This window comes from Corticium candelabrum, chromosome 8, assembly GCF_963422355.1.
Source record: "Corticium candelabrum chromosome 8, ooCorCand1.1, whole genome shotgun sequence".
Classification (NCBI taxonomy): Eukaryota; Metazoa; Porifera; class Homoscleromorpha; order Homosclerophorida; family Plakinidae; genus Corticium; species Corticium candelabrum.
The window spans coordinates 8,065,045-8,077,544 of NC_085092.1; the positions used below are offsets into that span (position 1 = coordinate 8,065,045).

The 12,500-nt window shown below is 45.4% G+C and overlaps 2 protein-coding genes and 1 long non-coding RNA gene across 4 annotated transcripts in view; 2 read left to right on the top strand and 1 right to left on the bottom strand.

Moving 5' to 3' along the window:
• LOC134183191 (3-oxo-5-alpha-steroid 4-dehydrogenase 1-like) overlaps positions 1-3,756 on the bottom strand; it is a 6,681-nt gene extending 2,925 nt beyond the window's left edge. Inside the window, exon 1 of the mRNA XM_062650673.1 lies at positions 3,413-3,756. Coding sequence (XP_062506657.1) covers positions 3,413-3,741 — 329 coding nt within the window. The 5' untranslated portion in view covers positions 3,742-3,756. The remainder of the gene's footprint in view (positions 1-3,412) is intronic.
• A 1,579-nt stretch (positions 3,757-5,335) lies between these two features.
• On the top strand, positions 5,336-8,860 carry LOC134183328 (uncharacterized). Of its 2 annotated transcripts, XR_009970479.1 has the most exons (9): positions 5,336-5,536; positions 5,608-5,702; positions 6,036-6,140; positions 6,363-6,556; positions 6,617-6,699; positions 7,125-7,185; positions 7,245-7,328; positions 7,402-7,748; positions 7,812-8,860. It is a non-coding gene; the product is annotated as an uncharacterized LOC134183328 (long non-coding RNA). The 2 variants fall into 2 exon arrangements; XR_009970478.1 differs by having other exon boundaries at positions 5,336-5,702.
• Positions 8,861-9,527: 667 nt separating this feature from the next.
• LOC134183390 (uncharacterized) lies at positions 9,528-10,630 on the top strand. Its single transcript, XM_062650899.1, has one exon. It carries the CDS (start codon positions 9,564-9,566, stop codon positions 10,407-10,409), a length of 846 nt encoding a protein of 281 aa, XP_062506883.1. The 5' UTR covers positions 9,528-9,563; the 3' UTR covers positions 10,410-10,630.
• Positions 10,631-12,500: the final 1,870 nt, after the last annotated feature.

The window sequence follows — 12,500 nt, forward strand, 5'->3', positions numbered from 1 at the left end:
AGACCAACGGATCAGCAACTGGAACCAATTAAGATAATTGGTATAACATGGTCCAACTGGAGCAGCTCTTAGTGCTCTAATGAGCACACCTGGTGTGACCTCTACTTCAGTACTCACTTCCGAGTTCACGCTTACGGGGAATAGACAGTAGTCTGGACCAAGTCGGTACTAAAAAAAAGTCCGTTCAAAGAATGAAGAGCCCGTGGTAAAATTCCCGTATCTCGGTAAGTACGCCCCCTACACCGTTGCTACACATATCATTCGAAAGCACGTGACTAGGTGGAGTCAGATCTCTGGACAAATTAACTCTATAGATCCTGTGTTCGTAGATACAGCATATTTCCTGAAAGAGACTCCTCCCATGCGTTACCGACAAAGAATACCGCCAATAAATGACACCCACGACACTAAAAGAGTTCGCGCGCTCTCTGGTCTGGAAATTCGAGGCTAACCACTTCATAGCCTCGTACCCAGGCCCTCTTGCGCGCCCGGAGAAGAGGGCCTGGTACACGTTGTATTCGCATGCGCGCATAAATTAGAAGGAAATCGTGGTAATATATGCACGCATGCGGAACCGACATTGTTTAGAATCTCGAGCCGATAATGTCGTGCGCAATGAGACCCAATTTGGCAAATGGTGAAGGCAGAGCTTCTGGTTTTGATAGGGCGTTGCACTACGCTCTGGGCAAGCTTAATGTAGAGCTGAAGGAGCAGTAGCGTGTTGTCGTAGAGCACATCTGCAACGGAAACGATGTGTTCGTCTGGCTTCCTACAGGATACGGTAAATCGCTGTGCTATCAACTTATACCGTCTAGGGTTGACTGTAAGCTAGGGAAACGTGGTGAAGAAGATTGTGGATATGTCGTCATTGTCGTGTCTTCTCTAGTATCGCTGATGACAGAACAAGTCAAAGATTGCGTGAACGCGGAGTTTCACTTGACCTGTGGTCTAGATCTAGGGCTTCGTCACTACTGAACACGGAAGCTGTTTCACTGTCGATTGAGCGCGACATTATCGGCTCGAGATTCTAAACAATGTCGTTTCCGCATGCGTGCATGCATTACCACGATTTCCTTCTAATTTATGCGCGCATGCGAATACAACGTGTACCAGGCCCTCTTCTCCGGGCGCGCAAGAGGGCCTGGGTACGAGGCTAACCACTTCATAGCCTCGTACCCAGGCCCTCTTGCGCGCCCGGAGAAGAGGGCCTGGTACACGTTGTCTTCGCATGCGCGCATAAATTAGAAGGAAATCGGCGTAATGCATGCACGCATGCGGAACTGACGTTGTTTAGAATCTCGAGCTGATAGTGTTGCGCGCAAATACGTATGGAATACGTACGTACGGATATAGGGGCGCGTTCGATTAGGCTCTCCCATCCTCTTCCAGAAGAGTCTCTTCCAACGAACAGCAGAGTTGGTAGAGTTGGCTCTTTCGACTCTAACGGCAGAACTATAGAAGTTGGAAGAACGTACGGCGTGCACACGGAGCCTTCTCTGGAAGAGCCCAATCGAACGCGCACCAGGTGATGTTCTTTGTCTGCTTTTTTCGACTTAAGATACCAGTCCTGGCTGTCATGTGCCTGCACCCTCAATTTTCTGCTACAGGTCGAATGGACGGAGTAAGATCTGCCGTCTGTCGTACAAATAGAAATTCCTAAAATAAGCTGCAACTTCTGCTGCAGCCCTCGTTAAGAGCAAGCACTGTAAACAGACTTACTGCAGTACGACTACACATCGAACTCAACACTGCCACAAAACAAGGTCTAAAATCGTCTAGTTGGATCACTTGACCTTGGGTCTAGATCTACGGCTTCATCCACGCATGGAAGCTGTTTCGCTGTCTGTTCAACAGTTGCGCGCGACACTATCGGCTCGAGATTCTAAACAACGTCGGGTCCGCATGCGTGCTGACATTACAACGATTTCCTTCTAATTTATGCGCGCATGCGAAGACAACGTGTACCAGGCCCTCTTCTCCGGGCGCGCAAGAGGGCCTGGGTACGAGGCTAACCACTTCATAGCCTCGTACCCAGGCCCTCTTGCGCGCCCGGAGAAGAGGGCCTGGTACACGTTGTATTCGCATGCGCGCATAAATTAGAAGGAAATCGTGGTAATACATGCACGCATGCGGAACCGACGTTGTTTAGAATCTCGAGCCGATAATGTCGCGCGCAGTGAGACTCAATTTGGCTGAAGGCAGAGCTTCTGGTTTGATATGGTGTTGCACTACGCTCTAGGCAAGCTTAAGCTGTGTAATGTAGAGCTGAAGGAGCAGCAGCGTGTTGTCGTAGAGCACATCTACAACGGAAACGACGTCTGCAGCTGGCTTCCTACAGGATACGGTAAATCGCTGTGCTATCAACATACACCGTAAAGGGTTGACTGTAAGCTAGAGAAATGTGGTGAAGAAGATTGTGGATATGTCGTCATTGTCGCGATCGTGTCTCCTAGAGTATTGCTGATGATAGAACAAGTCAAAGATTACGCGAACGCGGAGTTTCACTTGACCTTGGGTCTAGATCTAGGGCTTCATCACTACTGGACACGGAAGCTGTTTCACTGTCGATTGCGCGCGACATTATCGGCTCGAGATTCTAAACAACGTCGGTTCCGCATGCGTGCATATATTACCACGATTTCCTTCTAATATATGCGCGCATGCGAATACAACGTGTACCAGGCCCTCTTCTCCGGGCGCGCAAGAGGGCCTGGGTACGAGGCTAACCACTTCAGTGCAAACGGCGTTGACCAATTTTAGCATTTCGTAAGTCTAGCAAGTTAGGCCGGGTTTCTAGAATAGGAACTAAAGCAGCTAGAATAACCTGTGGAGAAAGTACCGCGGAGCCGCAAGAGATTCCATTCTTCGGTCAATCCGGTTTTGTTGACCTTACTTAAAAAATAATTGTTGGATAGGCTTCTGCATGCCTTTTTGAAGCGATCTTCTTTGACTCTGCCATTGCCGGATAACGTAGTAAGCGTCTTAATTAAAATAAGTGATGGTCATGCCCACTTTACGTGTCTACGGCTTCTTGACACTGGTTTTATTATATAAACTGAAATAATGATGTGTATTGTCAAATTAAGAGATATAGTCAACGTCGTCGTCGATCGTTAGCGTACTACTCTGAGATTAAGCGAACTGTCACTGTTTAGTAACTTAGTACTAGCTAGAGTTCTGCCTGAAGCGGAGTGACACGCCCAAAATGTTTGGAAAGCCATAACTTCCTCCCCCCTCTCCCCGACGCTATGCCGGTGGACAAAACGAGAGACAGAGAACATATTCGTTGGGAGGCAAACAGAACTGTTCATTCAGAAGGGACTGATTAAGGCTTCAAACTCTGACGGGAAAGAAGGCTTACTTTAGTGGTATGACTTTATCCTGTATAAACGTCCGTGCACGCTTGCTGTACCTGTTAGTGTAGTGAGCAATCAAGCCGCCCAGTAAAACACCATTGACGGTCAATCCACTATGAACCTTGGATGTCTCGACATTCACCAGCAGCAGGCACAAGATCGGCATAACAAAGGCAGGAATCTCCTGAACAAACCATCCTACTCTTGCGTTCAGTGGGTAGCTGCAGCCCCCTTTATATTGCCGTGCATAGCGTCCATACGGAGCCTCGCTGCCTTCCGCAAGTACCATGAGAGAAAATACAAACATGACAAAAGTCAGTATCCTGATCAGAGATGCTTCTAAATCAGAGCTAGGCTCTCCTAGCAGCGCATCTAATTTGTCCATCTTGACAAACCAGAACAGGATGTAGATCTCGAGTTAGTCTCGCGTAGCCAGACCCCTTTCCGCCGCGGCCTCCCCGGCGAAATGGGGTCTGGTGTACGGCCTTTGATGTCGCCGTGTGCTGCGTAGCCAGAAATCGGCTATCTAAAGACCGGATTTAGTTTCTTAAACGCTTCACTAAAGACGAGACTGGTATGCACGCAATGCAATCCTATCTCAACAAGTCCAAAAACATTTTGAGAAAATGATGGGTATGTAGGGATGGGTATGTACTTATGTCATTTAGGTCCATCTCCTACATCACATTCACAACTGCTGCAAGCGATATAGGTAAAAAGAGTGTGATGTAGGAGATGGGCATAAATGACATAAGTACATACCCATCCCTACATACCCATCATTTTCTCAAAATGTTTTTGGACTTGTTTCATATATTTTTGGACTTGTTTCATACATTTTTAGATGAAAATGACAGTTTTAGTAAACGAGTGCTTAGCATTTTGAACATGTGAAAATACTTTCATGTTCAAAACCCCAGGACAGACCACGTGGAGGCTGCACTCTGTCCCGCCCACCCCCACCCTAGGCCACGAATTTCAGGCTGTAATTAGACGCTGCACATCCCAGTTTAGCTACGGTATTTCTTTTCAAGTGACCTTTAGCCTGGCTGACAAAAGAGAAATGTGAAATGTGAAATGTGAAATGTGAAAGAATAGATCGGGTGTTTACTTGCCGATAGCTGGCTTCTGAGGCGCTTAGTGTCAGCGGTACGGTGATAGTCTGTTTAGACTTGTGTAGTTTGAAATGGAAATGACAGTTCTAGTAAGCGTGTGCAGCTCGGCCGTGATTCCAATCTTTGATTGCATCTCTAGACAACTCCCACGTTACGCTCAGCATAGACGGAAGTACGTAGCAGCTGACGAATGTACGTAATAACACTGATTGCAGCTATAAACAACTCCCATTACGTAGGTTTCCACGAAAGAGATACACGCTTACATGCACAGAGAGTCAGACAGGACGCCGCGCCGTTGAACATAGTCGTACATGTTCAACTACACGCAACTGTAAGCAGCATGTAGCAGCAGGTGGAAGTGGCAGATAGGCTTCCAAATGGTAGTCACATGTACACACGTGACCGGAACAACATGGCGTTGTGGGAAGCAGTACGTGGAATTTGCATGGCAGCAGTTGACTGATACAAGGTGACTTTGCACATTTCTAGCTGGTGAGTCAGTGCAATTCTTCGGACAAGAGCGAATCGTTTGGTGTGACTCTCGTCGTTGTAGCTGCTTCGAGTGAGGCGCTAGCCTGGCTGACAAAAGTGAAATGTGAAATGTGAAAGAATAAAGAATAAATCGGGCTTTTTTACTTGCCGATAGCTGGCTTCTGAGGCGCCTAGTGTCAGCGGTGATAGTCTGACTACCATTAGGAACGTTTGAAGTTGAGCGCTACGTGGGTCCAAGATCTCTGTAATGAGTTCTGAGAGATCCGGTTCGGATGTGTTTGGATACTTTTGTATGGTGCGCCATTTTAGATTCTTCGCATCCCTACACACGTGGTGTTACAATAACGTGCGTTAGCATGCGCTCAACGCTCGAGTATCCAGACAGGTGCTGACTAACGTCTCATGACGCTCACGGAGAAATTTTGCGAATGGTACAACGTCATCGTTAGCGTCAGCGTCAGCCTCAGTGTCAACGTCCAGCGTCATCGTCAGCGTCGTATTGTGAACTAGTATAGGCCTAACGCGTCTTTGGAGTTGGAAGTTGATATCAATAGTCGTGATGCGGATGGGGTATGTGTTGTGAGTTCTAGTGTGTGTATTGGATGTTGAAATGAACTGCACGTCGTTTGATCTCAAAATAGGACACTCTTCTGATACAAGCGTGTGAGAAGAAGAACAAGGAGATGGTTGAGTTGCTGCTCACTAAATCAGCAGATGTTAAGATGTGACTGGCATTGTGAGTGATTGAGTGTGTGAAAGTGTGATGTGTTGTTGATAAGATGATAGATATCAACTAGATGTAACGATCTAATCCAACAATCAATGTTTTCGTTTTTTCTTGCTCGTCAAGAGGCAGCAGTGTTGACTTGTGACTGGCTGAAGCAGCCATTGCATGCAGAGATGGATAATCTTGTTGGTTTTTATTTCATTCAACTTGGACTGTTGGAGAATATTTTTGCAGTAGTTATTGTCTTATCAGGTCGTCTTCATTTTCTATTTTCTTTTCTCCTGCAGCATGTGTACAGTGTGACGGAGGAATAATGATAATAATACGATCTTGTGTATGCAGTGTGGATGGACAGCTTTGATTGTATCTGCAATGTTTGGATCAGAAGACATCACTGATCTATTACTGAATGTCAAAGATATTAATGTGATGAAGAAAGAACATTTTGTGAGTTTGAGTATTGAGAGGTTGAGTTGATATTGTGGTGTCTGTTGTGCATGTATTAAACATATTTGTGAGTGTACTGCATTCATTTTGCTATTGTTTGTGTTTGTGTGTTGATCATTCTATTGAATGTCTCATTGTGTGTGTTGAATGGAATGTCTGTTGCTTTAATATATTTTAACATAAACACTCTCTCACTATCTTATCAGTTTCTTGTTTACTCAGTTGGGAATGACAGCCATCCATTGGGCTGCAGCGAATAATCACGTGACCATTGTAGAGAGACTTTTGTCTTGTTCTGTTCCTGTTGATATCAATGATAATGGTGGTTGTACACCACTGTGGTTTGCTGCCAGTAACGGTGATGTGTGTTGTGTTGATGTTCTCCTAAAACATGGAGCGAGTCCCCAACATGAGAGGTGATGCATTCAATATCCTTCAGTCAATAATATTACTAACGTGATGTCATTGTGGGATAGTACGAGTTGGGGATCACCACTGGAGATTGCCAAGGAAAAGCGTCACAGTGATGTGGTTGAGATGATGGAAGAAGCCATAAGATGTAAGTGAAAGAAACAATTAGTTTGTGTTTTTGTTTTTTCTTCTTTTGATTTAATGTGATGATTTTGGTGTGAGGTTAGATTGATATTGTTGAATGATTTGCTTGTTATCTTGTGTGTCGAGCTATTATAGTGATGTGCTGCTTTTCATCTTCTCACTTCTTTTCCTCTCAACATTTGGGTTGAGGTGATGTGTCTGCTTGTTTTATTGTGTGTTTTGTGTCTGTGTGTCTGTCCATTTGTCAATTGAATCAGTTAATGAGTTCATAATATTTTACTGTCGTCTTCTTCTCTACATATCTGGGTGTTTATCTCTTTGCACACTCGTCTGTAAATTATTGTCTGTTTGTCTTTTGTTAATTTTTATTTGTTTGTATGTCGTGTTTGTGTGTTTACATTTTGAATGACATTGTTTCTTCTCTTACAGTCTGTCTCATCCTTATGTGGAGGGTCGCATGTTTGTCATGAAACATCAATATGAAGAGACAGTAATGTGACTTTTTCATCTCTAGTTGTCTGTTTCCGAAGTTGTGTTTGTGTTGCATAGATTGCTGAACTGCAGAGTGAAGTGGAGAAGATGAAAGAAGACTTAAGAAGAATATCTTTGTCACTAAAAGGAATTCGCTTTCGTGTAAGCCACTCTTGCAAGCCACTCTTGCATTTCTTTTTTCTGCTTGACTTTGTCGGAACCCTTTCTACTACAGAGTTGTGGTAAGGGGCGTTATCAAGCACAATAACGGAGCCTGGCTGTACATTGACTGACAGCTTCTGGAACCACTCCAAGAAATGCTCTGAGTTCGTTTCGTCGTGGTAGCTAGTCTGTGCTGTTCTTCTTTGATCTGAAAACCAAGTCTGCATTGGGAGTCCACCCCGTTTCACTTCCTGCGTGAAGTATGATGAGTCGTCGACCCTTTCCTGAAGGTCTTTTCCACCCACCGCGTCCCTGTTCATCTAGCCAGAGTCTCTCCGGAGCCATGTGTGAGTTTGCCCAGGTTTCGTCCAAGTACACTATGGGACGGTCTTCTCTTCTATACTGCATAATGTTTTTGAGGTAATTATGGCGCTGCTCCATAATGTCTCTACGTTCATAGAAATATAGTTTGTCGTCACGTAGGGTATGTCTGAATCCCATTTCCTTCAGTAAGTGAAAGAGAGTTGTCCGCCCGCCAGGAAATACGCCTTTTTCGCGGACACGCACAAGGAGTTTTGTCCAAGGTTGGATAGTCTCTATTTTCATACATTTCATGTACTGTTCTCCGTATCGCTGCTGGATCAAAATCATCAACGTTGATGGTCAGTCGGCGTTCTCGTTTAACTAGCGTTTCTTCTGCGGTGTTTGAAACTGTTGACTTGACAATAATTCTGTGTGGATCTTTGCCGACGTCGTTTTGCCTAGCTATGGGCCAGTGGCAGCTACCAGTCGGTCGGTGACCCTGTTGAGACTGATGCGATGTTTGGCTCGTCGTTCTTCTTCGAAGAGTTGTCTGATACGTTCAACAAGACGCTTTTCCGCTGAAACAACTCGCTCGCTTTTTCTCCTTGCCATGAAACCTCTGCTAATCGTAACTAATAGGTTAATTATACAGCAGAGTTCTCGAGCTTCGCGCGCACTCTGGTCTGGAAGTTCGAGGCTAACAGACGGTAGGCATGAAGGCGCTCCATCCAAGCGGCAAAGGCCAGACAAAAACATGCCCGGTTGGGCAATAACTAGTGATCATGAATTTTAGCTCTCTATAGACATATATCGCTGCATATGCATGTGCATGGGTCTAGAGGCCTGTCCACACTGGCAACCGGATCGCGATCCAACCGCAACGCTGTCCACACTTGCAACTCGATCGCGATCGGTTGAATCCAATTATGAATAGTGGGCGTTATCTTCACGTACGCTACGCGTGTAGTCGGAACATCTAGCACTCCTTACTCGTCTTTGTTCTCGCTCACCTTACGTCGCTGTATCAATGCTTTCCACAAGCAAAGAAGCCACACGTACACATCGGTCATCAGTCACGTGATATCGAAATGATCATGAGGCGGAGGTAGCGTTTTCAAAGTGCAGTGTGGACGCTCGCTATCCCGATCGGATCGCGATCCATTCTGGTCTAGTGTGGACAGGCCTAAAAATGACATTATATTTGGAATAAAAACTGTTAGTTAATCCAATTTTTCTGTTCTTGTGTGAATCGAACGCTGGTCCATTACAAAAGCAATTCGATTCAATTGCCACGGTAATCTAACTACGTCTCTAAAGAGACTAGATTTACTCGTGCCTAATCTAAGATAAATGCAAGATATGCTTACATTCTGAATATGATGTAAAAATCTGAGTCATATCTGGTATTCGAATCATTTACGCAGTGGATACATGTATGGTAAACGTCATGTATGATATTGCGCAAATATGGCTAAATATGGGCAAATGTGATATTCAGACAACATTGACCCAATATTTACCATTATGTAAATGTGTTAGTCTGTCCAGTGCATGATCAAGCCGTGTTGCGTACTACAGAGAGCATGGAGTTCCTGCTGTATGATATAGCTATAGTCATTTGCAAACCTTACACATTTCGTTTTGGATAAATCGGATAGACTTTTGATGATCTAGCTGATTGGTTTTCTCTAGCGGGCGCTGGTTTTACGGCTACGAGGGCGTACACCGCCCGTGCAGTGATTACTTTAGGATAACATGAAAAACAATATGTAAATATTTATGTACGAACCATTCCATATAAGGTCTGTCTAATTCTTAGCTCCTCCCCCGCGTATTACTGCGAATTTGCAAATATTGGACCACTCTTATAGGAGATCCTCATACTGCGTGCGCATTATTCCTGCTAGAGAAGACGGTGCACATCGGTGAAATATGCTTGGAAAGATTTCTCTGCAAGGTACTCTAATCCCAGTCTTTGTAGTTCTCATTTTGTTTGGGTCTAAAAGAGGAGAGGCTTGTGATTCATCGAGATGCTGTTGCATCGACAGTGCCACTGTCACGCAGTCAGGAAACGTTCTCACGATACAAGGCCGAGTTTCCGGTTCATGCTTCGGTTCCACAACACTCTCGACAACATGTAATACTGTCGGCAACACTTTGTGTTTTGACGATTTCCTCTACCCTTCTATGGGTGTCTATAAAAGCGGCAAAATTGCATACTATGGCCTAGATTTCGACAGCGACATCTGTGACGCGCGATTGAAATGTCAATCTGGATCGTGTGCGACTTCTTCTGCAGGTTGGGCGGGAGAGTACACCCAAACTACCGATACTGCAACGTTTCGTTGTGATCCAAAGTTGTGCTGTTGTGCAGCATCAGCCGTTGCGTCTGCCAATGCTTCCGGTGTCACGCTAGCCATCACTCCCCTAGCCGGCGCAACCGGATGTCCAAACAAAGGCCGAAGTTTCAACGAAAACTGCTTGGTCCTAGGTGATCTGTACATGGTCTGTGGCGATATCGCCGACTCCGGCAATATTGTCAGTAGCTTTCTGATAAAGAAAAAAAGTGTTAGCGACTCTACCAACTATGTCTTCGAAAGCAATGACGCTTGCAACGCAGTGTTTGACTGCACGAGCAGCGACTGCACGAGCGGAGGAGGCTTTGTCGGACAATATCAAGTCGATAGCACCGGTGGAGCCGCACAGAGCGCTAGCGCCATGTCTAAGTTCGTGATCACAGCGGGACTTTTTCTGTCTACCGTTTGGCTGCCCTATTAGCTAAAACACTTACTCGTGAACCTGGAGTTGCTTGTAGCAGGGTACCAGATCAGTGCTCTGCGTTAGTCGTAAGTGATTTCGATGTTAGCAGCAATGATACAGTACTAGTGCTTGCGTTTGTTTGAAACACTGTCACATTTTTGCAATAGCACATAGCCGGAGCGCTTACGGATATGTAGTTGCTAAAGCTGTTGCAGTGCAGATTGATAAATTTGTCTTTATCCGCGTTCTTCTCAGGAATCCTATACTCTAATTAGATAAACTAACACACGCTTCCGTCTGTCTGGATAGATGGGACGTCTGTAACGCGGCGATCGACACGACGCCGGTCTCGGATCGTCGCGAAACGCGTCGGAAGGGTCGAGGTCGGCCGTTGGAGACACAAGTTCGAGTCGGATTTTGCCCCTATTGCCTCCGACGGCCAGAAACGAGACTCTGGCAGCCTGAAATGAGATGTGCCGGAGTTTCTTTGTTCAATTACCCGAGTATGCGGATGTGACGTACGCTCGCCAGCCACCGTACCCCCTTGCTCTAACTGGTAGAGACAAGATGCGCCCGATGCAGTAGTTGCGCGCGTGCGTCCGTCCGTACGCGTGTGTCACGGAAGATGCGTTTTCTTTGCGAAAGAGGCATGACGTCATTCTCCACAATGGATCCGTCCGTGAAGGTGCGTATTCTTTGACGTCTTAGTATAGTATGTGGGAAGAGAGTACGGTACATGTGAGAAGAGTCTGATTAGGATAAGACAGACAGACAGACAGACGTCAACTAAAAAAAAGTAGGAAAAGTAATAACTGGCAGCGTGGGAAAATCTGACTCTCGCTAACTATACATCGCAAACAGATAATTCTAACATCATTAGGAAGTTAGTGATGACGAGAAGACAAATATATAGAGCTTGTTTCTGATCAATATTGTACAACTACAGAATTGGCTACTTTTTGTATAGCACGCGATGTGGTTACGCCCTCGTGACCAACTAGAACGACCACCTGTGACTTCACACGCGCCGCCAGATCAATTGTGGCATTCGAATCACTACAAAGGTCATCTGTTCCAGAAACAAAGGCTTCTTCGCTTTCCGAAGTCTCTTCTTCTTCACGCCTTACTTCAATGAGAACACGGTCGACCGCTTCTTCGACTATCCTGTCGGTCCCTCGATGAACTCGCTTTCGTTTTGATGTGTAATGTTCTCTGTATATCTTCCGTGATGTCCCTCCTAGACTTCTATATCTACATAAACGTTTGCCGCAATTCCCACACTGCCAGCTATTGCTTTTCCTACTTTAGTGGTATTTGTTTGATGGAGCACATCGGCATTTCGGTATGGTGCAGGCTCGAGCCGATATCGGATAATGTCATGACAGGTAAACTGCGCATGCTTTCATTCTTTCCGGGCAATGACGAACGTCCATGCTGTGGAAGCAAAAAGCACGAGGCGTAGCGTTACAGTGTGATCGAGCATCTTCTCCAAACTTGAGGACCACGCCCTCATTTGGATTTTCTAGATGCAGTGCATGGTGACGCTTAGTCACTTTGCGCATACGCGCAGAAAGAAGTTCTTTTGCGAACCTTACGCATACCGATCTAAATAGACTTTTACCAGGTGCATGATTGTTTAGCGGCAAAACTCTGCCTACTAATAGTTTTCCGGTTACGAGAGTGTATAAGGTGTACCCGTGCTCTGCTCTGGCAACACAGCAGAACCTTCTACTTTATTTCAATTATAGTGCAAGACATGTTATAGTGTTCTATGCGAACCTTAATTCCTGTCAACTTTTGATCAGGTGTTCAATTGTTGGTTTTCCGGGTAGTGTCGTTGTCCTCTACTTCGCCGGGCAGAACACCTACCTGTTCTTCATTTCAAACAACGTAACAAAAAGCGGTAAGGTTTCATGCAGTAGCTCAAGCCATGTTTACTAAACCCTAGTTCATGCTAAGTCAGATCGACTTTGATAATAAGGCGGTATCCAATATTGTTGGTATTCATGGAGGTGGTGGTTGTGCTCTACACTTCAGAGCAGAAAACGTGTACTTCATTTGCAGCAACGCCTAAAGAACAGCGATACTAAATTCCTGTATGCAATAGCT